A 27,320-nucleotide genomic window follows, 5' to 3' on the forward strand; every position below is an offset into this window, starting at 1 on the left:
TGGAATTGCGATCAAATCGGAAGAGCAAGGCTTTAGAGCGACCCTCGAGAGCTCCAGCATCGGCTAGCAGAGGGTAGCCCGGGACCATGGCTAGTCCTGGCCTCTTGGACACACTTTGTCTATACCACCAGGAAAGCCACGGCTGCCTCACAAGGTGCCTGGCTGAAGGAGGTGCTGTATGGTGGCTGCCAGTGCCGCAGTGAAGCTTAACCTCACTGATGGCCTCAGATGCCCAGGTCTGAGCAGCGGTTATCCTGCTAGGGAGGCTGGAATTGTGCCTGCAGTCTTGGTGACCCTCCTTCACTGGTGCAAACAACATGCTGGATGATTTACTCTGATTTGGCAGTCTCTTAAGCCGTCTCCTAATGGGCACGAGTCTCCCTTTGGGTGTGTGCAGGTCCTTCGACCTGTTTGTGTCTTGGTCTGTAGTCATCAGCTTCCAGGCAGAGCTTCCGGTTTATTTTCATCTGGATTTTTAAAGGTTTCATCTTTTTTTTTTTGCAGTTTTTGATTGGGGCTGGGCTTGAACCCGCCACCTCCGGCATATGGGGCCAGCGCCCCACTCCTTTGAGCCACAGGCGCTGCCCTCATCTTTTTTTCTTTTTGGACAAGCAGTTTTACTGCTGTTGTTATTTTTAGCATTCATTTATTCACTGTAAATACAAATGAAGACACAGTACACTTAATTTCTTTCCTAATCAAAATATTTGATCAAACGAAGCAATTTTTCAATTCTTAGAAGTAATTAGATTGTTCTTTAAAAGGAAGTGGAGGAGTTCTTTCCCAAGTATTCTAATTAGGAGTTTTCGCTACCTACTGAGTTCTCATTCTACGTGAAGTTTCAGGATCTATTTTTCTTCCTGTAACAAACTATGTAATTGTCTCTCTAACTGTTCAGAACAAAACTTAGTATGTGATCATGCCGTCTGATGAGCTAATTATAACCTTCATAATTCAATGAATCTACAAATACATCTCTAATCTGACAGCTTGGACGGACCTTACAAAACCACTTTGTCTTTACCTGTGACTCATAGGCAGGTGACTGCCATCTTGACACCCAAGGGGGGCCACAAGGTCCCCTTGTGACATGCCAGTTGTCAAGGAACACTGATGATCACCAAGCGACCTGTGCTAAGCAGCCACTTCTTTTCTCTCTATTCGAAACTCATCCCCTTTTGCCTCTTACTAGTTAGAAATCCAGAACTGTATCAATCGGCTATTGCCAAATAATAACCACAAAGCCTCAGGAGCACAAAAAACGATAAGGAATTTGTTCAGCTTCCACATCTGTGGGGTGGCCAGTGGCGGCCAGGCTCAGCTCTGGTGTCTTTTTTTTTTTTTTTTATAATTTATTTCAGATTGACATGAAAGTACACATGATTAGGTTACATTGTTTTCATTTGTTAGGTAAAGTTCAAGTTATAGTTGAGCCCTTCACCCAGGGCATGTGCTGTAGACCCTACATCATGCACGTTAGGTGAGAGCTTACCAGTCCCCCTCCCGCCTCCCTCCCTCCTCTGTCCCCCTACTTGAATTTAATGGCCTTTTCTCTTGTGTGGGCACGTGTTAGTTCCTCTACTGGCTTCATGCTAGTATTGAGTACCTTGGATACTTGCTCTTCCAATCTTGTGATACTTTGCTAAGCAGAATGTTCTTCAGCTCCTCAGCTCTGGTGTCTTGACTGGGATGTCTCTCTCTCACCCTCTTCCTCAGGCCCGCGTGACAGCCGGGGCATATTCTCAAGGCAACCGCAGGAACAAGAGGGCTGCCCAGTGGTGCCAGAGCTCTTTACTTCTTTGGTCACATTATAGTTGCCAGCTTTCCGCTGACCCAAGCATGATGGGGCTGAACCCAAAGCTAAGGGGTAGAAAAATGCTCCCAGCCTCTTTAGCGGGAGGACTATGAAGGCAGGTGGATGTGACTGCAGCAGAGCCCAAGAGGGCAGACGCGCACCTCCATGCCCCGCCCTGCTGCCTCCTCAACCTGCCAACCTGCCACCTCCCTGTTATATTTTCTCTTCCCTGTTGTCTGAAGGAGTTGTTTAAGAATGATTTAGTGGAGGGCGGCGCCTGTGGCTCAGTCGGTAAGGCGCCGGCCCCATATACCGAGGGTGGAGGGTTCAAACCCAGCCCCGGCCAAACTGCAACCAAAAAATAGCCGGGCGTTGTGGCGGGCGCCTGTAGTCCCAGCTACTCAGGAGGCTGAGGCAAGAGAATCGCTTAAGCCCAGGAGTTGGAGGTTGCTGTGAGCTGTGTGAGGCCACGGCACTCTACCGAGGGCCATAAAGTGAGACTCTGTCTCTACAAAAAAAAAAAAATTAAAAAAAAAAAAAAAAAAAAAAAGAATGATTTAGTGGAAAACTTATAAGTCAGCTGAGAACAATGCTGGATGTAAATTAGGTCTAGGACAAAAGTTAGACAGGAGCCACCTGTACCATGAAGCTGTGAATCTGAACTGACCATACTCCCAAGTTCACTTCTCCCGGGGGAGCCTGCCCTGCCATCTGGCTGGTCCTTGAACTTGGCTTGACCCTCACCACTGGAGCTGGTCCTGCTGTTTGTTTGGGTTGGGTAAGAAAGGGTCTCCCTTAGAGCTTTTCCCAAAGTAAAGGTGCATCTTTTGCAGGATACAGGTTAATTCAGCTTCATCACAGATGCTGGGGAGGAGCGTGCCTTTCTAAAGCAGGTATGAGGTCTCCCTGAATACCCTGACTTTTCTTGGAATGATTCTCATGGGGAAGTTCTCTGCAGTTGGTGTGGTTATCCTCACTTTACAGAGAGAACATGAGCTCAGCAGGAAGATGGCAGAGCAGGGCTCTAGCCTGAATCGAAGCCCTTGGCTAGACCCCCACCCCCTCAACTGCCCAGAGCCAAGGGCAGCTGCTAAGAGACTCAGTCCAGCAGCACACCTACTGTGAGCCTGGCCCCCCACCTGGGCTCGTGGGGAATGTGGTCATATCCCAGACCTGGCTTCCTCCTGGAAGCACCTCCAGCTCCTTGGCTGTGTGGTCGGACCTGCAGGCAGTGGCTGCACCAGAATGGCCCGTACAGGACTGAAACCAGGTCTGTGTGACCTCCTGACTCATATCTGCATGGACCAGGGGCAGCAGCAAGGGCGGCAGGCTTGAGGCTGGGCACCGAGGTGTCACAGCAGCAAGAGCCAAGGCCTGCTCTTGAAAGTCTGCATGTTTCTCCTGCATAATCCTGGTGAGGGCCGTGAGGCAGGTTTAGGTGCGTGTCTTGCCCAAGGGCAGAAAAAAGGGGGGCAGAGCTGAGCCCTGGGCTGATGGCAGGCTATCCCCACTCTCCACGGGCTGGTGGCAGGCTGTCCCCACTCTCTGTGGGCTGATGGCAGGCTGTCCCCACTCTCCAAGCACAAGTTGGATCCCTCCTCTGGACCCGTTGGATCCTGGCCGATTTGGTTACACCTGGTAGACGCTGCTGGGATTCCCAGCTGCCTGCTCCCTCCCCCAGGCTCACAGCTGACCGAGGGCAGCTGGGGGTCTGGGCTGGGCTGGGCTCCCAGCAGTGTCTGCCTTTCCCAGAAACCCTCTTTAGAGTACCTGGTTGCCTCCTGCTCACCCCCACCCAGAATTTACGTCACTGGGGCAGCCTCTTGGGTGGATGGCTTGCATCCCACATAAAGGATTAGAACCACGGGTTTATGTTCTATAGCTGTGATTTGCTTTTTACCAAAGAAATGTTATGAAACCAAGAAACAGTCATAAAGGGGTGTCATAGACTCGTAGGCTCATAGTTGTAAACAGGTGTCGTAGGCACATAGGCTTTTAATGATTGTATACTTCATATATCCGGACATAATGTTTTTACATATTTTACCATCATTATAGTGTATTATATAGGGGGCCAAAAATGTTCCTTTTGGTAGTGGGGGTCTGTATTTCTCAGCCACTCCTGGAAGGGCAATGTTTACTAAAACAAGGCCCCATGGATACCCTTGAGTAAGAGAAAAACCTTTCAAACACGTAAACCATTCTCTAATCAGGTTAGACCCAGTGCACGGATTCTACTACTTATTTTTTTCCTAGAGGGAGCCCATCTCTGTCAGCCGAGGGGCCGTGGACTCAGGTTAAGGCCTGCTCCGCCTCCCTCCCCTAGGTGCTTCTCTTCCTATTGAGCCCCCACTCCTGTCCTGAAGGCGCCTGTTATGTAAAAGCATAGTCAATATTGGAAAGTGTTTGCATCTGAAGTTAGTGGTGTCTTTTTTGATTAGGAGAAGCATTTCTTCTAGTTATAGAAAAAGCTTTATTTTCCTCCATTCAGATACAGTGATCACGTGAGAAATGCCAGGGACACAGAAGCGCCAGACCAAGAGCCATCTGTTCTTCCCTGGTGTCTCCAGTCACTCGAGCGATGCTGGCAGTGGCTGAGCAGCTTTGCTAAAAAGTGAACTGGGAACCAGAATATGGGCACCTAGCAGATTCTGAGCCAAATGCCCTTGACAGAAAAGCCAGATGGCTCTGCCTGCAGCGGCCAGTGGGTCTGAAGGGTGCAACCATGTCCACAGGGCCTGGGCACCTGGGGTCAATGGTTTGTCCCCTGTGCACCGAGGTGATGACAGTGGTGGCCGCTGGGTGTGGAGTTTTCAGTGGTCTTCAGTTTTTCTCTGCACCTTTTCTTATAGCTTCTGAGTGTTTCGCGGTGGCCATGCAATAATTGTTTTTGTAAGCAAGAAGACAGCGTCTGCATGGCCACAAGCTGCCTGCGCCCCGGAGGCCGTTAGCCGCCCTGCATGCTCCTTGCTCCATCACATGGCTAGGCTTCTCCTTTGCCAGCACCTGTGTCTGTCCCTTTGCCTCTCTAGGCGAGGTAGCAAGGTGCCACTGCGCCCTGGGCTCCACGTGCAGCCTTGGTGAGTGCGGGGCAGAGCGGCAGTTTTCAGGCGGCGGCCTGGAGTTGAGCCAGACTCCTCATGCCCATCAGCGAGTTGCGTGTGCATCTGATTACTCAGTAGATGCGCCATTTTGCTGTCCTTTTCCACCCCCTGGAGCACCACAGACTTATTCCTTTGACACGTTCTAAATAGTTGCATTTTATTCCATTTTATAGAAACCTCACATTTTACTTAGCACTTGTCCTAATGTTAGCTATCCAGATTATTGCCAAATTTTTATTTTTGAAGATGTTATTAATTTGGTAAATAATCCTGTAAGGATCATAATTCCAGAGCTCCACCTTGTTTGTTTCCTTAGGAAGAGTCCTAAGGCAGGGAGGGGCCCTGAGTCAGAGCGTGGGAACCTCTCAGAGCTGCAGAGAGTTAATGCCCCCCTTCCAGTAATGACACATATTAGCAGTCAAACATTTTGCCAGAAGAAAAAGCAGAATCGTGTTCTAATTTCCATCTCCTTGCATCATGACAAGCTTTTTGATAGTAGCCCCTGGGCCGCCACCAGGAGCGTGGTGTGAAGTCCCCGCCAGCGGGAGGCCCTGGTGGTGCGAAGCAAATACCAAGCTCTCACTGTGTGCCGGCTTCTGTTCTCAGCCCTTAGGGTTCAGCGTGAACAGAAGACCAGAGCTTCTGGCTTCACAGAGTTGCCTTTCTGTTGCGGGGGCAAGACAGAAAGCAAATCCTTAGTTGGTGGATCAGAGAGCAATGAGCTGGTGACTGCAGGGACAGGGGCTGGGCTCCTGGGACTGGCTCAGAAATGCTGTAGAAACCCTGAAGGAAGTGGAGGGCAGCAAGTGTGAGGCCCTGAGGCAGAGTGGGGAGGCCTCAAGGTTCTCAGCAGAAGCAGCAAGGTCAGAGGGATGGTGGGAGGGTGCTGGGGCACGCTGGCGGGAGGCCATAGTGAAGCTGATGTTACTCTGAGCCACAGGTGGGAGTCCTCTGAGGGGTTTGCCTTGATCTGGTTTGCGCCTTTTAAAAAGATCATCCTCAGAGGAAAAATATGAAAGGTTCGGGCAGGGAGGCTGCTGCAGTAATCCACGGCAGAGGGGCTTGGACCAGGATGAGGATGGAGTGGCCAACTTCCAATGCACATTGAAAGCAGAGCCACTGGGGTTTGTGGGTGGTTTGGATGAAGATGATGAAACATGTCACAGAGGAGTCCCCAAAGTGACTGGAAGGACAGTTTCTGCTTGCTGAGAGGGAGACTGCAGGAGGGCTGTGTTTTGAAGTTGATGAACTGGGGTGTTCCATTTTGTCTGGGAGGAGGGCCCCTACCCAAGGCTGTCTTCGGGTTGTCCAGGCTGTCCTCTAACGCTTTACCATGCTGTGACAAACAGGCCCTGAGCGCGAGGGCCCGGCCCAGTGTGGACATGTTCCTCACGCCCTCACAATCAGAGCAGCTGCCCACTGACTTACCTGTGTGTTTCTGAACCTGGCTCTTCGACTCTGATTAGATCAAAACCGTCATTGCTAGCCTTTTCCAAAAATTTCACGATAATTCTCACATATTTATTTTTCAATATCAATGTTAATATCAATAGGTCCGGAAATCCTCCCAAATATACATTAAGATTTTTATTAGAATTTTATGAAGCTTATTTATAATGTGAGAAAGGTTTTATCTTTTGAAATTTTGTATTTATGTCCAAGAACATAATGCCTCGCCCTTCCTCCCAGTCTTGCGTTAATAACCTTAATTGGATGTGTACAGGCTTCCTTAACTGGGGACACCCCAGAGGCCTTGGGGGTTCAGTTCCTGACCACTGTGGCAAAGCCAACGTTGCAGTAAAGTGAGTCATGTAACTTTTTGGTTCCCCAGTGCATATAAAAGTTATGTTTCCCCTATACGGTAGTTTATTAAGTGTGCAGTACCATCGTGTCTAAAACACAATTCCCATACCTTAATTAAAAATGCTTTATTACTAAAAAAAAAATGCTTTATTACTAAAATATGCTGATAATCATCTGGCCCTTCAGCAACTCATAATCTTTTTGCAGGTGAGGGTCTTGCCTGGATGTTGGTGGCTGCAGGCTGATGAGGGTGGTGGTTAGTGAAGGCTGGAGTGGCTGTGGCAATTTGTTAAAATAAAGCAACAGACTTTGCCACATTGAGTGGACTCTTCTTTTTGTGAAGATTTCTCTGTAGCATGTGACGCTATTTAGTAGCATTTTTCCCACAGTAGAACTTCTTTCAAAGTTGGAGTCAATCCTCTCAAACCTGCCGCTGCTTTACCAAATTAGTTTAGGGGGTATTTCGAATCCTTGGTTGTCATTCAGCGATGCTCACGGCATCTTCACCAGGAGAAGATGCCGTCTCAAGCAGCCACTCTCTTCACTGCTCCATAAGAAGCGGCTGCTCACCTACGAAGTCCAATCGTGAGGTGGCAGCAATTCAATCCCATCTGCAGGCTGTACTTCCAATTCCAATTGTCTCGCTGTGTCCCCCACATCTGCAGTGACTGCCTTCACTAAAGTCTTGCACCCCATGAGGGCTGGAATCCACTTCTCCCAAACTCCCGTAAATGTTGATATTCTGACCTCTTCCCACGAATCACAAATGTTCTTGATTGATCTAGAATGGTGAATCCTTTCTAGAAGGTTTTCAAGTGACATTTCCCAGATCCATCAGAGCCATGGCCTTAAAAAATGTGTTGCTTAGATAATAAGATGTGAAAGTTGAGTGACTCCTCGATCTGTGGGCTGCAGAATAGATGTTGTGTGAGCAGGCATGAAAGCAGCTGTAATCTCCTTGTACCTCTGCATCAGAGCTCTGGTGACCGGGTGCGCGGTCACGGAGCAATGATATTTTGAAAGGAACTTTTTTCTGAGCAGTAGGTCTCAACATTGAGCTTACACTGTAAATCCTGCTCTATACTACTGATTTTCAACCATTTTTTATCTCCCTGCACACTTAAACCTATGGTTAAACTTTTGTGGCACACTTTAAAATCATGTTGATAAAAAAAAAAAGAGTAAAAAAGAAATGTACTTACTGTGATTCGAACTTCTTTTGAAAATAATTAATGATATTTAAAATTTTTCATGGCACCCCAGTTGAAAAATCACTGCTCTAAACAGATATGCTGTGGTCCAGGCTTTGTCGTTGCGTTTACAGAACATAGACAGAGATTTATCACCATTCTCAGAGGCCCCAGGATTTCCAGAATGGTATTCAATAGCTTTGTCATTAGTGTGAATACAAATTTTTTTCATTTTTCAATTTCTGACTCGTATAGTTACTGTAAAAGAAAATGACATAGGTTTGGGGGGTTTGTTTGTTCGTTTTTGCATTTTTAGCTTGATCCAGCCATTTTCTTAGATTGTTTTCCTGGGATTTTTTGCTTGCACAATTATATTCACAAATGATAAATATTTCTTGTCAGCATCTCTATGTTTATTTCATTTTCTTGTTTTATTTCAAAAGCTGAAGACTCTAGAAATGTGAGCAGCGGGCGTGACAGGGAGCATGCCCACTGGTTCCCGATGTCAGTGTTTCTCTGTCTCGCTCATTGAATATGATGTTTACAGACAGCATCTAATTAATGCTCCTGGTTGGGGTATTCGTATATGTCTATATACAGAAAGAACCTCTGTTAAGTTGATCCCCAGGTGGTCAACGTAAGGCACTTCCGTTGAGTTTATGTGGTGCGTATGTGGTCTTTGAAAATTAGACCTCTGGGGTTGCTTACCTCTGGGGGTGCCTCTTCGGTCAACCAAAGCAAGTGGTCAGGGTAGGGAGGTGGTCAGCTATGCAGGTGGCCTGTCGCCCATTCACTTCACTCCAATCTGTTCTACACCATTTGGTCAAGAGTGGCTGCCATCTACTGACAGGTGACCTTCGCCAACGTAAGGAATTAGAAGATTAGCTAATTTCTGAAGCATTCTTAGGAATGAACCCTAGTTGATCTTCATGTGTCATTTTTAACTTGGTGTTAAATATTTCTATTATTTTATTTTAGAATTTTTGCATTCATGGCCATAAGCTAGATCAGTTTATATTTTTATCATGTTTTTGGTATTAGGATAATATCCATGAATTAGAATAGTATTTATCTGTTTTCTGTGTCCTAGAATAATTTGACGATCGTAAAAGTTATCCATTCTTTGAAGGTTTGACACAGCTTGCCTTTAAAATCATCTGGGCTTGACACATTTTTAATGATAGGTGGTAGAACTTTTAACAGATTTTTCCATTTCTTTTGTGGTTACCTGTCTATTGAGGCGTTTCTAATACTTATGTTAAATTTAGTAATCTGTGTTTTGCTAGAAAATGATTCAATTTTCTCTGGCATTTAAAGCAGATCATACTTTATTCTTCCATATCTGTTGTTAGAATAATAATATTTCCAATTAGTTTTGCGCTTTTACACTTTCAAAGAGCATTCACATACCTCAATCAAGTGGGCCCTTATTCCTCCTGGACAATTGAGGACACAGGTGAAAAGCAAGTACATTCCCTCTTCCAAGGCCACGTGGCCAGGTGGACGCAGAGTCTAGACCGAGCCTTTAGGGCTATGTCCACCTTTCCAGCAATGTTCACCTGGGACCCCTCCTCCCTGAAGGTATGACCAGTGTCAAGGTGGACTTTCCACGTCCAGGAGAGGTTCCCCTGAAGGTATAACCAGTGTCAGGGTGGACTTTCCACGTCCAGGAGAGGTTCCCCTGAAGGTATAACCAGTGTCAGGGTGGACTTTCCACGTCCAGGAGAGGTTCCCCTGAAGGTATAACCAGTGTCAGGGTGGACTTTCCACATCCAGGAGAGGTTCCCCTGAAGGCATAACCAGTGTCAGGGTGGACTTTCCACGTCTAGGAGAGGTTCCCCTGCAGGTATAACCAGTGTCAGGGTGGACTTTCCACGTCCAGGAGAGGTTCCCCTGAAGGTATAACCAGTGTCAGGGTGGACTTTCCACGTCCAGGAGAGGTTCCCCTGAAGGTGTACCCAGTGTCAGGGTGGACTTTCCACATCCAGGAGAGGTTCCCCTGAAGGTATAACCAGTGTCAGGGTGGACTTTCCACATCCAGGAGAGGTTCCCCTGAAGGCATAACCAGTGTCAGGGTGGACTTTCCACGTCCAGGAGAGGTTCCCCTGAAGGTATAACCAGTGTCAGGGTGGACTTTCCACGTCCAGGAGAGGTTCCCCTGAAGGTATAACCAGTGTCAAGGTGGACTTTCCAAACCCAGGAGAGGTTCCCCTGAAGGCATAACCAGTGTCAAGGTGGACTTCCGACATCCAGAAGGGACTCCTCTGCTCTCTTGGTGCCTCCATTGCTGGAGAGCTTTAGGTAAATCCTCTTTTACTTAGCTCTGGGGAGTGCATTTTCAATGATTTGACTTCTAAAAATGCAAAAAATGCATTAGGATTGTCACTTTTTTTTTCTAAAATTAAAAAAAAAAAGGCATTCATGTACTTTGCAGGTGGTTCCAAGTAGATATAAATGGAAGCTTCTCATAGCCTTTGGGTTGCAGAGGACATGGTGGGCTTTGGTCTGTGTGTTCCCATTTCTGAGGGTTAGCAACCCCAGAGGTTACCTGTGTTTGATGCAATCTTGTGGAGTACGAGAGACTTTGTGCATTATGCAGACCTCCCCATCATGAAGATCAGTAATGTATGTACATACATTGCCATGGAGTTGCTTAACGGAAAACATGGCCAAGTTTTATACTAGCTGGGGGATTAGCGGTGACAATCTGGTAAAGCTCTTGGCACAGTGCTGGCGCGTGGTGAGAGCAGGTAGCAGAGCTGCCACACAGTTGCAGTCTGTTCTGCTGTGGAGAGGCCTGGCATAGCTCAGAATACGCTCAGCTACAGGGACCATTTTCCTGCCTTGTCACCTGGCATTCTCCCTGGAGGCCATGTCCCTCTTCCTCACCCTCAGGAGCTGCCTTTGCAGCCTTTTTCTGATTACAGCAAGTAGATTCATGATCAGGGCTGCTGTTCCCACCTGCCTCCCCCCTCCCCTTGTCCTTTGCAGGAGGCTCAGAACCCCGCTGTGCTCACTCTCCCATGCCTGACTTAGGTGTGGAGCTTAGGCTTCCCGGCGCCCCCTCCTGTTATCCTAGTGCAGGATAACGGCCCTGGCCATCTGCACCGGCCAGCGTGCTCACTCAGTGACTTTTCCTTCCTGGCTCTTCCTACTGCCCACTTTGTGCGCCACGATGAGCATCAGCAGACACTGAAGGTGGGCTGCGCACCGCTTTGCCTCCTGGCCCGCCTTGTCACTAGCCCTCTTCCAGCACATAGGGAAAAAGAGTCCTGCTGCCCCTCTTTCCTTACAGTCAATCCCCACCCCCACCCCCAACCCCTCCCCAAGGAAGTCCCTGAGCCCTGGCCAAGGTGCACAATGTCCCCCAGGACTCCCCAGCACCACGGACAGCGCCAGGGAACCCTGACTGTCCCTCCAACTGAGGGACTTCCACTGCCCAAGGAGTAGTGCAGGGCACTAACCCAGGCCTGGGGCCTGCTGCCTCACCATGGGGGGGAATGGGGCTGCCCCCGGAGGATTTCACTGCACTGCCCAGAATTAAGTGCCTGTGGGTCTCACAATGTCCTAGCAGTTACCCAAACCCACCTTTCAAACTCTAACTGCTGGGAGTCAATTAAACTGACATCCTGAGGTGAAAGCAGCCCAGATACCTACCCTTGTGATTCCCTGACCTCTCAGAGAAGGCACACGCTGAGAGGTTGTTAAACCAAGAGAGAGACAGAGGAGCAAATGGACGGTCCTGGCTCAGCGCTGCAGCCCCACCTGCCAGGGTGCTGCCTTGCCCTCCTTCGCAGGGGCTCAGCCCAGGCCTTTGCTCAGCCAGGTCTGACCTGGGAGGAGGCCCAGCACCTCTCAGGATACGCTGCCCTGGCTCATTTGTCTTCCCCAATAAGCTGGGCCTCCCTGGAACTTATCCTGGGTGATGGGCTCAGAGCCAAGAGGTGATTTATTATTTCTTTATTTCTTTTTTATTTTTTAAGAATGCAACAGAGTTTTTATTGAGAAAATATATTTACAAGATAAAATGTTAATATCATGAATACCTAAATAATACTTAAAAATTGAGGGGGAAAGACCCAAAACACGATTTACCAAAAATGTAAGAACAGGACCTGAAAATATGCGAGGATGTTTCATCGTACGTACAAAACAACAAATACAAATTTGTATTTTTATGTTCAGATACTATTTATTATACGTGCCTTTAGAATGGCAAGACTTAATTCCTTGAATATTGTTAATCTTCTCTTTTGTCCATTTTCTGATAATACTCCTGTCATAATTAGACGCATTTAGACTTGAAGAAGTCATATCTGTTCGGTATTTACAACTTTCTCTCAGGGACTCGGGGAGAAGTGAGGACAACTCAGTCTAACTGTCCATAGTGTGAACCATGCACTCTAAGCAGAGGGATTCGTTTCCCTTGGGAATTGCGGGAATTACAATCAGGCACTGATTTATTATTTCTTAAATGGGTCAATTTTCCATTCTGTTTTGTCCAGACAGCCGATGAGTGGGCTGAGAAAATGCCCAAGGGCCCCCTACTCAGCTCTCCCGTGGACATGGCCACCAAAGACCTCCTGGCTCGGCTCCACAAAGCAGTGACTTCCCATTACTACCCCATCACCCAGGAGTTTGAGAAATTTGACACCACGAAAACCAACACCATCTCCAAAGATGAGTTCAGGGCCGTCTGTACTCGCCACATCCAGATCCTGACAGATGATCAGGTAGGTGAGACACTCGCCTGGGTCATCATCCTAACAGTGTCACCTGAGCGTCAGACCAGCCATCAACCAAAGTTAGAGAGTTTAAGATACTTTCTGTTTTTAAAATACTCGACATTTAATTGTATTTTATGTCGTTTTTTAAATCTTACTAAAAGACTCATAGGAGCCTCTGTTTATGTAACAGCCATGAATTGAGCCATTTTGATCAGGGTGCAAATAATGTCACTTTTACTTTTTAATATTAAGTTTCACTCAGCTGCCAGTAACACCTTCCCTGGATTATCCCTGAGCTTGTGTGGTTCAAAGAAAGTAGCTGGTTTCTCCCCACATGTAGGGGTGTGGACCCTGGGCGTCGCTGCTGTACTCCCCCCAGCCTTCTCTCCTTGCCACAGCCAGGCGCTGGTGATGTCACACATTGTGGGGCTGCTGCTCTCAGCACGCTGGGGAGACGCCCACCCCTAGCAGGCCTCTCCACTGTGTACAGGCCAGACACAGGCTGGACACAGGCCAGACACAGGCCCTCTCTCTGTAAGGCCTTCCTCCCCAGCACAAAACTCCCAGGAGGGGGTCCCCCCAGGACTGAGTTGAGCTCTCCTTCAGCTTGAAGGATCTAACGACCTGCCACCTGGGCCTCTTTGGCCCTTCATGACCTTCCAAGGCCAAGAGCATACACATCCTAGTGGCGTGGTGTCTTGAGGGTCTGCCTTGCCATGGTATTGTTAGGAGGGAAGAATTTTGGAAATGAGCCCCTGTCCTTATGGACTTCAGTCAGAGTCGCACTAAATGCCAGCATCATGGGGGCCTGTCAGGGGTGCTTTCCTCCTCCCTGGCCCCCTGCCACCTTGACAGCCCACTGGCTGAGCGGCCAGGTGACACAGAGCACCTCTGTTCCCACTGCAAAAGCCAATTGCCCTTCACCCCAGAAATGTACTACAAGCCCCTCCATTTCCCCAACGAATCAATATCCCATTCCCAGGGAATAATTCACATAAAAAAATAAGATCACAAAATACTTGCAGAGCAACTCCACCCCTCTCCTTCCTCCTGGTTCTGCTCAGGTTCACTCCAAGGAGCTTGCTGCACACCCCTGCAGGTGGAAATGTCACTCTGTCACCTCCACGGTGGAGCATTCCAACCTCTTGTCTCATTTGATCAGAGTTTCAGGATAAGGACTTGAAAGTATTAATAGGGAGGGCTGATCATCATGTCCACCCCCTGGGCATATTCAGGCTTCTGCACTCACTGCCCTAAAGAATGCATTTGTTAAAGACATTCAGAATATGAACAGCAAATTTCACTTTCCTAAAATATCACTGATTCAAGGCATTTTGGTGTGATCATTTTTGCTAAGCAAAATAAAGTGCTATTTCCAAATGATTCTGTCCCATAGAACATCAAAGCTAAGCAAAATCTATATTTGCAAATACTTCTCTCAGTAAAGTGAAAGTAAACCTTTGAAATTAATACAGTTGCATTTACTACTTTATGTGGCCACCTAATGAAGGCTTTACTAATAAGGATTTTTCATTTCATCTAAATGAGTAGAATTTTACTCTCCTTATAGATATAAATTGATGACACACTGCCATGCCCGGCATTCATAACAGAGAAATTGATTTTAATTGTCCACCAAGAAAACTTCACCATCCCCAGCACATCAAGTCTCCCCCCACCCAATAAAATTAAGCATTCCGTTTTAAATGTTGCTTTCTAAAAATAAGCAGACATGTCAAACCCAGTCTGCATCGTCAAGAGCATCAGACTCCGGCAAAGTACATCACGGTTTAAGTGGGGGGATGATTAGCAGAAGTTGTGCTATATTTGGGAAGGACATGGGCTAGTAAACAGCAACATCCCCAGAGATACACATGTTTTCTCCCTGCGTGAGCTGCTTTGCCTGACCTTCCTGGTGGAAGGCACAGTGTCTGGTGAAGTACAACACAGAACTCACTTGTACTCCTGACGTCTCTAGATGCCTCATGTCATTTCTCTAAAGAGTTCACTGGAGACGTGGCACAGTTCCAACCATATGAAATAACATTTTAATTCCAGATTTCATGACTTAGTTTATCTGCAGTATAGAAACTTATCTCACGCTAAAAAAAAAAAAAAAAAAAGAAAAAAATTCAACACTCGGGGATCTGAGGGGCAGCTTTCTTGACTTACGCACTCTGCAACGTCTTTTGAAACCTTTTGATGCAATTAACCTTTCAGAAAAGGAGAGCGACTTTGAGAGTAGACAGAGTTGAAATGTTCGACTTTGTAGAAAGTATGTGATTAAAGGCTCCGAACTGGTCTGCCAGGGTGTTAGTTAAAACAATAGAGACCCACAGCTAAGAGCCTCCCCCCACAAAGCAACTTTGATCAGCTTTAGTGACAGCTTCAGGAGCTTTAATATGCACCTATGTTAGGGAAAGAAACTGTCAAATGTTTCTGGACATTTTAGATACAGTGTCCCTAAAACAGACACCCCTAGGAGGCGCAAGACAGTGGTGCTCACAGAAAAGCAACCCTTCAGGTGGCAGGCTTGGGTTTCAATCCCGCTTCTGCCCTGTGTGACCTTGCACAGGTTACAGGGCCTCTCTGAGCTTGCGTCTTCCCTGCAAAGTGTGCAATGCTCGACAGGCTCACGCAGGCCCCACCCTCCAGCCAGTTCAGCCTGTCCCGCCTCTGCCTGGCGCGGCCCCAGCCCAGCCCATGTCTCTCCAAGCTGATGCTGCCCTTCCTTCCAGGCCCCTCCTTGCAGAGGGGAGCCTTTCCTGACTACACCTCCACCTGTGGAGCTGCCCAGCCCAGCCCACCCTCTTTGCCCCTGTTTCCCCCTTTCTCACCGCTGCTCCTTCTCCTCGTGTCCTCAGATACGTAGCCATCTGTCCTGACTTTGCACTGGGTGCCCAGAGGCAGCACATGTCCGTGTACCGGGACCCACAGTGCATCAGGTGGCCCTGGGAACACAGCAGGTCTGCCCTCCACCGCGTTGGAGCCCATGTCCAAGAGGAGAGAGCTGCTGCACAGCAGGTGTGCATTACTTGTGTAATCACACGCCACTCCCTACTTGGACACTGAGATGACGTAGCAGGGACTTGGCCTGGACCGAGGGGTCAGTCAGTTTCCCTGAGGTCACGATGTTGGGTTCCTGGGAGTCATCTCCGTGCAGACGCCAGAGAGAGCTGCACACAGAGGGAGCGTCCCAGGAGAGCAGCCGTGTGTGGTGGTAGGGCTGCTGCCGGCAGGCCAGCTGCACGGCCAGCCCTGCTTGTGGGGTCTCGGGCCGTGCATCCAGACAGGGGACAGAAAAAGTAAGAGGGGTGGGGACTGATGCTATAGAGGGCATGAGAAGGGTAGGAAGGGAGGAAGGACAGGGAGCCGGGAGAGACACGCTTGCGAACAGGGCAGGCTGCGAAGGAGGGTGACATTGGAGCAAACACCTGGCAGCCAGGGACAGCAGAGGACACGAGTGTCCAGGCCGTGTGGCAAGTCTGAGAAAGAAGACAGTGCTATACAGGGGTGGGTGGTGGTCTGGGTCAGAGCAGGGCAGCTGGTCACATAGGACCTGAGCCCTGAGGCAGGACTTGCCTTTTCTTCACAGTGACAAGAAAAGGCTGCAGGGCCTGAGCACAGGGCTGCTGGTGTGGTCGACTGTGGCCCTGGCTGCTGTGTAGAGCTGAGTGCAGGTGGGGCAGAGGTGGGAGAGCAGGTCCCGGGGGCGAGTGGTGATCCTGGTGGCAAAGGAAGGGTAAGGAGGGATGGAACCACACCAGAGTCGGAGCCAGTGGGATGTAGGGTGAGAGAGAAAGGGGGAGCACAGGAGAGCGGAGGTGGAGAGGCTGTGGGAGGGGCAGGACGGGGCAGGGACGGGGTTGGTGCAGGTCGGGGAGGTCCAAAGTGGATGTGCAGGGGCAGCTGTGCAGTCAGGAGGTGGGCTGGCGGACGGCATCTGGGGAAGAGCCCGGATGGGTGTCCCTAGCACATGGGGAGTAGTTTAAGTGTCAGGAATGTAGGTGGATCCTGGGCCTCCCTATGTTCAAAAGTCAAGGGAGGGACCAGAAAAGGAGACTGAGCAGCCACAGATGGAGTGGGAGGACATGTCTGTGTGTGTCCTCTGATGAAAAACCCCCACTTTAATTAATGTAATCAAGTCTATCCATCTCTTCGTTTACCATCTCCATTGTGTGCTCAGGCTGAGAAAGCCTTACTTATCCCCAAGATAGTAACTTATTTTCTTCCATCCGAGAACTAACTAGGCCTGATCCGGCTTAGCTTCCGAGATGAGGCTTGTTCAAGATGGTGTGACTAGAGGCCTAACCTTGATTCTGTTCTAAACATTTTCAAGCTTTCACTTTGCATTTTGATACCTGGAATACATTTTTCTTCATTTGTAAGAGATAGGGCTCCACAAATTTTTCCATCTGGATGAACAGTTTTCCCAGCACCATTTTTTGAATTATGTGCCTTCCTCACTGAGCTACATACGTACGGGTCTGCCTCTGGACTCTGTTCTGTTCCATGGGTCTTTTTTTTCTGTTCTTGTATTAATGCCGCCATATCTAAATTACTTTAGCCTTACGTGTCCTGCTATTAGTTGGGGCAGACCCTCCTGGTTCACTCTTCTTCACAACTGTCTGTCTTAAGCTGAGCCTCTTGCTTTTTTTCTTTCCTTTTTTTTTTTTTTTTTTTTGAGACAGAGCCTCAAGTTGTCACCCTGGGTAGAGTGCCGTAGCATCACAGCTCACAGCAACCTCCAACTCCTGGGCTTAAGCGATTCTCCTGCCTCAGCCTCCCAGGTAGCTGGGACTACAGGCGCCCGCCACAACGCCTGTCTATTTTTTGGTTGTAGTTGTCATTGTTGTTTGGCAGGCCTGGGCTGGATTCAAACCCGCCAGCTCTAGTGTATGTGGCTAGCACCTTAGCCGCTTGAGCTACAGGTGTCGAGCCTGAGCCTCTTGCTTTCTATGGACATTTTAGGATCATCTGGCCAATTTTCACAAAGAGCTCTGTTGAAATTTTTATTGAATTTACATTAAATCATTGTATCTCTTTAGAGAGAAATGAAATCATCTCTGTATCAAGCCTTATCTACCAACATGTTCTATCAATCTCTATATAGGGTTTCCTTTCTGTCTCTAATTTAGTGCCATAATTTTCTGCCTAGAGGACTTTTACACCCTTAAGTTCTTTATGTTTTTATTATAATAAAATATTTCTAATGCTGTTAGAAAAATATTTCTAATTCTGTTTTGTTAAATTACACTTTCTGTTACTGGTGTCTCCACCTTGCTAAATTCTCTTGTTAACTCTAATAATTTTTCAGTAGATAATTTTGAGTGTAGATAATATCCTCAAATAATATCTGTAAGTAATGGCGGTCAGAGTTTCTTTTCTCGTCTCAATAGCTCCCTAGTCCTTATTCTTGCCTTATTGCAATGTCTAGAACCTTCAGTCCAAGGTTAAATAGAAGTTGGGATACATAGTGAGCCTTTTTGTTTTGTCCTTGATTATAATTTGTGCTTTTAAATTTTTAAGATTTAATATGCTTTCTTGATATATTTTATAGATATTCTTTATCAAATGTAAAATTCCCTTTATTACTATTTTGCTAAGAGCTGTTAACCATGAACAGATGTTGAATTTTATCCAATGCTTTCCCTGTGTCTATTGTGCGATAGCTTTTCTGATTGTTGTGATTTCTTAATATAGTGCATTACATTAATGGACTTTCTAACTTTAAACTAAACTTAAATTCCTGGTATAAGCCAAATTTGGCCGTGATATATTAAAAGTGTTTTTACAATGCAGGATTCAGTTGGGAAGTTTTTTGTGTGTTATTTGCATCCACGATATGACATTAATCTGTTATTTTCTCCTGCTCATGTTTTCTGTGTCTGGCTTTGATATCAATATGACACTAGCTTTGTAGATGGAATTTGGGGCTAATCCATTTTTCCTGTTTTTCCAGAAGAGTTTGGGTAAGATTGGAACTTCCGACTGCCCAGGGAAGATTTTGTAAATGTTAATTGTGTTTCTTTCAGGGTTGGAGAGCTATTTAGACTTTCGTCTTTTTGTCAGATTAGTGGCTTTTTTAAAACAGGAATTTGTCCATTTTTCTCTAAGTCTTCAAATTTACTAGCATAGAATTGTTGATAATATCCTCTTTTTAATCTCTACTGAATCTCTAGTTACACTTCCTTTTTCTAATATTATTTTTCCCCTGGCTTACTCTTGCCAGAATTTGCCTGTTTTATTAGTCATTTCAAAGAATCAACTTCTGATTTTATAGATTCTATTATTATATCACTTTTCTGTTTTATTAATTTCTGCTCTTTTATCTTTATTATCTCATTCCTTCTGCGTTAGCTGAAGTTAGCCATAGCTTTTTAATTTCAGCTATTCTTCCTATCTTAATGAGGACTTAAAAGTATATATTTGCTTCTAATTACCACTTTAGCAGCATCCAAGTTTTGAGATGTAATTTTAAAATTATAATTTGGTTCACTATAGTTCTTATTTCCATTTTGATTCCTTCAATCCATAAAACATTTAGAAATGTGATTTTTTTGTTCCCAATTTTTTTAAGTTATTAACTTATCGATTAACTCCATTTTAATTAGATAAAATAATATAATCACTTATCTTCTTGGAAATATGTTGAGATCTGATGTGTGGTCATGTTATATGAATGGTTTGTTTGTGGGTAGATGGGATGCTCGGCCTCTAGTGGCTGCACGAAGAGTCCCACATATGTTGATCAAAACAAGCTTGTTATTTCTGACCTTCAATGAATTTTTAACCTGTTTAGTCCATCAATCACTGAGAGGCATGTTAAAATCTCCCACTGTAATGGTAGATTTACCAAATTCTTATAATTATGTCTGATTTTATTTTATATATATGTGTGTGTGTGTGTGTGTGTGTTCAAGGTTAGGTTTTTTGTTTTTAAGTATATACAGATTTAAAGCTATTATATCCTCCTAATGAATTGAACTTTGTATCATCATGTAATAGTCTTGTTTATTCCTGGAAATAGTTTGTGGCTTAAAGTCTATTTTATGTGATATTAATATAACTACCCTGGCTTTTTTTAATTTAGTGCTTACTTGGCATATCTATTTTTAACTTAAAAAAAAAAAACAATCTTTGGCCCATCTGTGATTTATATGTTGTGTGTATGTATTATAAGCAGCATATAAGTGGAACTTAAAAATCCAGGCTAATCATCTCTTTTCTTTATATGGATGTTTGATCCAGTTACATTTATTGTGATTACTGATGTATATGGATTTATTTCTGTTATCTAATATTATGCTTTCCATTCAGTATTCACCTCTTTTTATTGTTTTTAAAACCCTTATTATCTTCTATTAAATGAGCTTTTTAAAATTCCTTTTTCCTCCTATGTTTTTTGGAAGTTATATATCCATTTCTGTTCTTTTAACAAATACATGGCTATTGCCCTTGAAATTGCATCATATGTAACAAAAACAGAGCAGGAAGTCCAGCAGTGTTTTCAGTGTTTTTCTAGGCATACAAGGATATTAAATTGCTGTAACTCTGATTTTCCCCATAGGTCATTTCTATTTAATATTTTAGATCTATCTATCTTATTATTTCTTCTCTACAAACTAACCCTGAGACTGATAGGCTTTAGATAGCTGGTATTTACTTGTTATCTTCCATATTCCTTACGTCTTAAACCTTTCTTCTGAGATCATTTTCTTTCTTCATGAAATAGACAAGTTTACATTGACAGAAATTTCCTCTCAATTCCTAAAGAAAAAAAAAATCATTCTACTGTCTTCTGGCTCTCACTGATGTTGCTGCCAAGCTGGTGTCTTGTCTGTATTCTGCAAATCACATCTCCAGAGTCAGAAGCTCTGTGGGTAGGGCCCAGCCAGCTGCAGGGGAAGCTCTCCAAGTGAGTCCCATGTGCTGAAGTTTGAGAACCCCTGTTCCAGTCTATCTTCAAGTTTCTCAATTCTCTCATCAGCTGCATCTAATCTGGTATTTAATCTATACAGTGACTATCTAAAATTTCTTCAATGATTATATTTTTTATTTCAAGGAATTTTATTTATCTATCACTGAAAATCTAGCTCATCAATTTTGATGGTATCTACCCCTTGCTGATTTTGAAGGCCCATGTTTACTCCTTTAGCTATTTCGTAGATTGCTTTTTGTCCATTTTTATGCCAATGTTTACTTCTTTAACTGTTTTGCATATGATCATGTTATATTCCCCCAACAAATAATTCTGATATCTGAAGTCTAAATCTGGCTTAGCTTGTTTTTGCCAACTCACGCTGGTGGTGACTTGCCTCTTCGTGTATTCAGGAATTTTTATTTCATTGAGAGCTTGTATTTGGCTGAACTTAATCTGGGGCAATCCTGAGGGGCCTGCGCTGAGGATGGTTTTTGACACCATGATTTGTGTTGCCTCCTTCCGAGTGCCGAGGATGCCCAGCCTGGCGCTACACTGGCTCCTCCACCCTAGAGAGGCTGGACTGGATTCAGACCCCCCAAAGACCCCAGACTGTAGGAAAGGCCTGTGTCCAGCCTGCAGCACAGTCAGATGGGCCCAGAAGGTGACATGGCTCTCTGTGCAAGGAACTGCGGCTCCGGCCTGTGCCCTGAGGCCCCCCCTGGATCGGCTCTTGTCTACCATTGGGGTCAGCAGGTTTCCTGGCCATTAAGCTTTCCTATACTTCTTTGTAGGCTCCACATTGAACTTAAAAGTATTTTTTCAAGAATATTTATCCAGCAGCTGGGTGTTTTGTGAAGGAAGGCTTATTAAGATGTCCAGACCACCATAATGCCTGAGACCTCGCGAAGCTGTTTAGAAGGGAAGTTTTCATTTTCCAGGTAGGATCTTTTGTGGTTGGTTTCTATCTGTATTATGTCATGGCCAGAAAAGAGTATCTTTTTTTTTTTTTTTTCTTTTGCGGTTTTTGGCCGGGGCTGGGTTTGAACCCACCACCTCCAGCATATGGGACCTGCGCCCTAATCCTTTGAGCCACAGGCGCCACCCATGAGTATCTTTTTTTTTAATTGGTGATTTATTTGTAGACATCTTTTGTTACTTTTGTGAATTGTTCAGCACTCTTAGCTCAGGCCAGTTCAAGCAGAAAGGGATTTTTTAAGGGTGTTAGGATCTTACAGAACTCTGGTAGGGATGGGGGACCAGGGAGGATGCCCCACAGGCAGGAGCCACAGCAACTAGGACACACCCAACCCCACTGTGAGGCTCTTCCAAAAGACACCCACTGCCACTGCCTCACGGAGAAGTTCAGTGTCTGTGGTGCTAAGGGGACAGGACGTAGAACCAAATACCTTTGTCACCAAGCTGACATCCAGGGAGAGCTGACTGCCGGCTGGTGGCTCATTCCCTCCTTGCATGGTTCTGGCAGTTGTATCTGCTACAAGGAAACGCGGGTGTGATAGCTTTACTTCCCCGGCAGGCTACAGGGGACATACCAGAGACAGGAGGAGGGCGGCCTCAAAAGGGAGCAGAGACCTTCGTCCGGTAGCCATGGGGTGGGAGCACAGAGGCAGTTAATTTGATGTAATGGGTGTTTTCTCTATGAAATATGAGACGAGATTATCAGCTGAGAGTGAACGGGCCACACTGGGTGTTTAGGGAGCGGAAATGGCTCGGAGTGGTGACCACGGAGAACAGGGAAGGGCACATACCGGGAAGGGCGGAGAGAGCCCCTGTTACCGTGGAAGCCCTGCTGGTGAGCATGGTGCAGGGGGGCCTGTGAGGGTCAAGCAAGGATGAGCAAGTAGCTGTGTGGAATCAAACTTCGCTTGGGTGGGAGGATGATGGGCGGTGCTGGGTGGTGTACCCAGGGCCCAGAGCAGGGGAAACTGGCAAACTCGAGGTGTGGCTTGGAGACAGGAATGTCCCAATCTGAAATGACAGAAGAGAGGCCTGTGGGCCTAGGGTGGGCCTGGGGTGGGCCTGGCGTGGGCAGGTCTCACAGTGCCCCCTCACTCCAGTTCTCGTGGGGTGTGGGAGTCCCTCAGCCTATCCCAAGAGTGGAGTTCTGACCCCAGCAGGCAGAATTAAGAAGGCTGTGCTTCAGCCCCTGCTAAAACCTTCTCATGACCTTCCCACAATGGCAGCCCGCTGGCCGCCAAGACCGTCTCAGTATGGCTGCCTCTCCAGCTACCAAACCTATGGCAAATCCAGTTCCACTGGCATTCAAATCTAGTTTCTGTACTCCGTTCAAGTCTCCCCACTCTGCCAAGCTTTCCACTCAATGCGCAGCTTCCTCTAACAACTGAAAGCTCTGGAAAGGCTTCCTCCCACCCCAGGCCTCTTGGGGGGGCAGTTGATCCCAGCCAGTTGTAATCATTTGCCTAATGCATCAGATTTCCCCCACTCCAGATCATACCTGTATCCAGTTCACCATCTCCTGCTGTGCCCCTTGAGCTGTGACTCTGGGTAAGGTCCCTGCTCTTTTCCCCCACTCATTCTAGGACAGCGGTTCTCAACCTGTGGGTCGCGACCCCTTACCCTTTCACAGGGGTCGCCTAAATACATCATGCATATCAGATATTTACATTACAATTCATAACAGTAGCAAAATTACAGTTATGAAGTAGCAATGAAAATAATTTTATGGGTTGGGGGTCACCACAACATGAGGAATTGTATTAAAGGGTCGCGGCATTAGGAAGGTTGAGAACCACTGCTCTAGGAGATCTCAGCTGAATGAACCTTCTGGTGTGCAATCTTGCTCTGCCCCCCTGCCCCCAGTTTCTCCTTCTTGATCAAAGTTAAATCAACATGAATCTACCTGTGTAATAAAATGACAAGCTACCCACACACTGTGCCATAGTCAGTCCCTGGGTTTGGTGTTGTTACGTAAGATGTAACCATAATGGAATCTGGATAAAGGGTCCTGGAGCTCTCTCTTTACTATCCTTGTAGCTTCCTACAAATTTATAATTATCTCTAAACAAAATGCAAATAAATAGAGAGTGTTGTCCCAGGCTAAACCTTTTTGCCTTTTCAGGACCTAGAACATTTCCTTCTCTTCCACCCCTCACTACTTCATTTCAGGGAATTCAAATACAGCCTGATCTGGTCCCTTTTAATTTGCTTTTGGAAAACCCCAGTGGAGTCCCAGAAGCAAACTCAGTTTCTGCCAAAGCCCAGGCTTCAAGGGGAAGAAGTGAGGAGGGGAGGGATGGATGGGGTTTGAGCTTCCCTGTACCCCTGGAGCCCGGGAGGCCTCTCCTGCCAATGGTGCTGCAGCCGCCCTCAGGCTTCAGGGGATGTCCATAAAATCAAATTGGAAGTAAGCCCCATTCTTCTTGGCTCCCTAAAAGCCCTCCAGTCATCAGAAGTGGCTCATTTAGGATGCACTGAGACATTTTGTTCTATCTGTGCAGGGCCTGTGGTTTTGCTACAGTCTGTGGTGTCAGACCACAACAATGCAAAGCCATAAACTTCTCCCCAGTTTTCCAAACGCCTCCCTTTTCATCTTGTGGGAAGACATTCTTTGCCCTTAGGGTAAAATAAATTGTGGATGCACACTCAGTGGCCAAGGGCCAGTAACCTGGTGAGCTGTCACAGAAGTCAGGTGGGCCTGCAAGGATGAGGAGTGAGTGTGACTGGGCCTCCCTGGGACGAAGGTGCGCCCGGGCTTTGATTTCATTTTCTCCCAAATGTTCGTATACACTGCAGCTCAGGCACTGTGACTAATCACAAGATTTAATGGCCTTAAAGTGCTCACTGAAGGCCCAATTCAATTAAAAAATGTCCTGCAGAAGCCATGAATAATCCTGTCTTTGCTTTTGCAGCTTCCGGAGGCTTCCACCAAGTGGAGGCCAAATGGGCTTTTGTCTTTTTTAATTTCTTTCTTGTCGTGGCCTGGACCTGGCCAGCCCCTGTGAGTGCCCTCCCGCCCTCCCCAGCCACTTCTCAACAGCACAGGTGGCTTCCCTCTGGGCGTGCACTGACAGGGAACCACTCTGCTTCTCCGCCAGTTCAACAGGCTCTGGAACGAGATGCCGGTCAACAGCAAGGGCAGGCTGCGCTGCCTGGACTTCCTGTGCAGGTTCAGCTCCGAGAGGCCGGCAACGCCACCAGCCGCTGGTGACTCCGCTGAGGCCCAGAGGGGGAGCAGTGTTCCAGAACTCTCTGAGAGGGCCAGATCTGCCATGTCGGCAGCACCTTCTCAGGACCTGAGAGCAGGGCTCAAGTCCCGGAGTCACCCCTGTGTGAGTTCTCCCTCCCTTCAAGGGTGCATGAGTCTCATGCCAAACCCACAGGTCCCTCTGGACAGGAGGGAGGGCGAGCTGGGGGGCCGGTCTTCCCCAGCCCGGGCTCCAGTGACTGAGAAGCTGGCCCCCAGGTGAGCCTGGGGTGGGGACACTGGAGCATCTGCTCCCCTGAGGGTGCAGTGCGAGGGAGGGGGGCAGGAGGAGGTGGGAAGAGGGGAAGAGGTGAGAGAGAAGAGGAAAGAGGGTACGAGGCGGAAGGGAGGCAGGACGGAGGGTGAATATCCATGGGGCTCCTCCTGGCATCTTTGGGTGGGACAGCAAGTACCCCACACTGTGCAGCCACAGCCCCCAGGTAAGTGTCATCGCCCCTGCCTTACCGTAGAAGGCAGTGAGGCTCTAAGCCATGCCTCGTGTGCTCTTGGTCCTTGGTGGACACAGAGAGAGCAATTTCAAGCCCAGGCCCATCTAACTGAGCCCTGGGAGTGCAGAGGCTCTTCCCTTGTGTGTGAGGAGGGATGACAGTGCCTTCCGGGCAGGGTGTTGAGATAACACCGCTTGGGCTCATAGTGCCGCCCTCACTGTGTGTAGAGCATGGTGACACCCAGAGGCGACCTCCCGGGGCCCCTGCTCATTCCACAAGTACGTGCTGCAGACCTGCGCTGCGCTGGGCATGGATGAAGGCCCTGCTTCTGAGGAGTAGATAGGTGTTTACTAAGCTAAAGGTGGTACGCAGAGCAGAATGAGGGGGCAGGAGCTGCCCAGAGGTGTGGGTGCCCGTGGAACCCTTCCCAAGGCAGCAGATGGAATGGAGGCTGCCTGTCCATGGGCCTGTGGACAGGAAAGATATCCTGAGTACCAGGTAGGCTTTGAGTGATCACAGAGGTTTGCCAATGGGGATCTGAAGGCAGCAGACAGGTCAGTGTTAGAGAGACTCCACCCAACCTTGCTAGCTTTGAAGAGGGAGGAGGGGACCGTGAGCCAGGAGAATGGAAGCCTGTATGCTGGGAAGGCAGAGAAACGGACTCTGCCCTACAGCCCCTGGACACCAGCGAGGCTCAGGTCAGGCTTCTGCCCTCCAGAGCTGTGAGATATTAGAGCTGTGTGGGTTTAAGCCACTGAGTTTGTGGTGACCTGTTACAGCAGCCTCAGGACACACACACAGGCCTGGACAGCCCCTGTGAGAACTTTGGCACTCACTCAAAGGGGCAGTGGAGGGACATGACCTGAGGGACTCGTTAAAGACACCTCTGGATGCTGAGGGGATATGACCTGTGATGAGCAGGGAGGCCGTGAAGTCTGGCAGAGGCCATCCGTGGTGGCCAGGAGCAAAGTTGGGGTGGAGAGCTCGTGTACAGGGGCCAGACTCTGGCTGTGTCCTCAAGACAGCGCCGTGGGCCCTGATGGACTTGATGTGGGATAACAAGGAGAGGGGAGACCCAGGGAGGCCTCTAAGCTTTTGGTCTGAAAGAAGGGTATAGTTACCAACCTCACAGCAGAAGGCGCAGGGTTTCGAAGAAAGACCTGGAGCCCAACTGAGTTGGGTAAATTACTGGGTTCAGTGACCAGGTATGGAGAAGGCGGTCAGGGGGAAAGTCTGGGTGAGATTAAACTCACTCTCTAGCTTTAAATGGAAAATATAATAAAGCAGAGAACAGCCTCATTCTTGGTCCACATAATTTCAAAATAACAGATATTCTGTGAATGTTTACAGGCTTTGTCTTTGCTTTATGCAAATGACAGGAGGTAAATTCCTTTCTTTAATAAAACTCTTCCTCTAGTGAAAAATATGCCATTGTCACTTATACACACACACACACACACACCAGCGACACATTTAAATGCCTCTCTTTATGTCTGAACTTTGGCTATATACTCATTTTCAAAATTATTTTGGTTATTATGTTTTGGCACAAATACATACAGTCCACTGATGGAAGTAAACCTTAAATCGTAAAATTACTATCTATGTTTTATTTCTGGGCTAATTCTGCCTATAAAATTGTGAACCTCAAAACCTGAATCCTATCTGTAAGTTTCCTTATTACTTCCATTGTAAATCTCCAGTTAAAAGCCAGTTTTCTTCTCTTTCCCGCTAGACTCCAGCGAGTGCGATTGCGTCCCCGAATGCCCTCCCCTTGCAGAACTGCGAGCCCATAGAGAGCAAGCTCAGGAGGAGAATCCAGGGCTGCTGGCGGCAGCTCCTGAAGGAATGCAAAGAGAAGGACCTGAACAGAAACGGGGAGATCACGGCAGCAGAGTTCCTCGGTTTGTGTCTGTTCTGTCCTGGTGATAATGCGTGGTCGCACTCTGTGCCAAGAGGCCCTTCCCACTGGGCACAGACCCACACCCTGTGATGGAGGCAAGAGGGTGGTATTTAGAACCAGCCACCAGCGGGCGCTTCTGGGTTGAGGTGCAGGCCGCACAGAAGTCTCCTAATCCACCTCCTGCCCACAGCCACCAAGCAGGT

The 27,320-nt window shown here is 47.3% G+C and overlaps 1 protein-coding gene across 1 annotated transcript in view; it reads left to right on the forward strand.

Annotated features, from left to right (window-relative positions):
- The window catches only part of EFCAB6 (EF-hand calcium binding domain 6), a 228,447-nt gene that overhangs the window by 189,957 nt on the left and 11,170 nt on the right, over positions 1-27,320 (forward strand). The window contains exons 27-29 of the mRNA XM_053585237.1: positions 12,398-12,625; positions 24,617-24,850; positions 26,950-27,118. Coding sequence (XP_053441212.1) covers positions 12,398-12,625; positions 24,617-24,850; positions 26,950-27,118 — 631 coding nt within the window. The remainder of the gene's footprint in view (positions 1-12,397; positions 12,626-24,616; positions 24,851-26,949; positions 27,119-27,320) is intronic.

This window comes from Nycticebus coucang, chromosome 3, assembly GCF_027406575.1.
Source record: "Nycticebus coucang isolate mNycCou1 chromosome 3, mNycCou1.pri, whole genome shotgun sequence".
In the NCBI taxonomy this organism is placed as follows: Eukaryota; Metazoa; Chordata; class Mammalia; order Primates; family Lorisidae; genus Nycticebus; species Nycticebus coucang.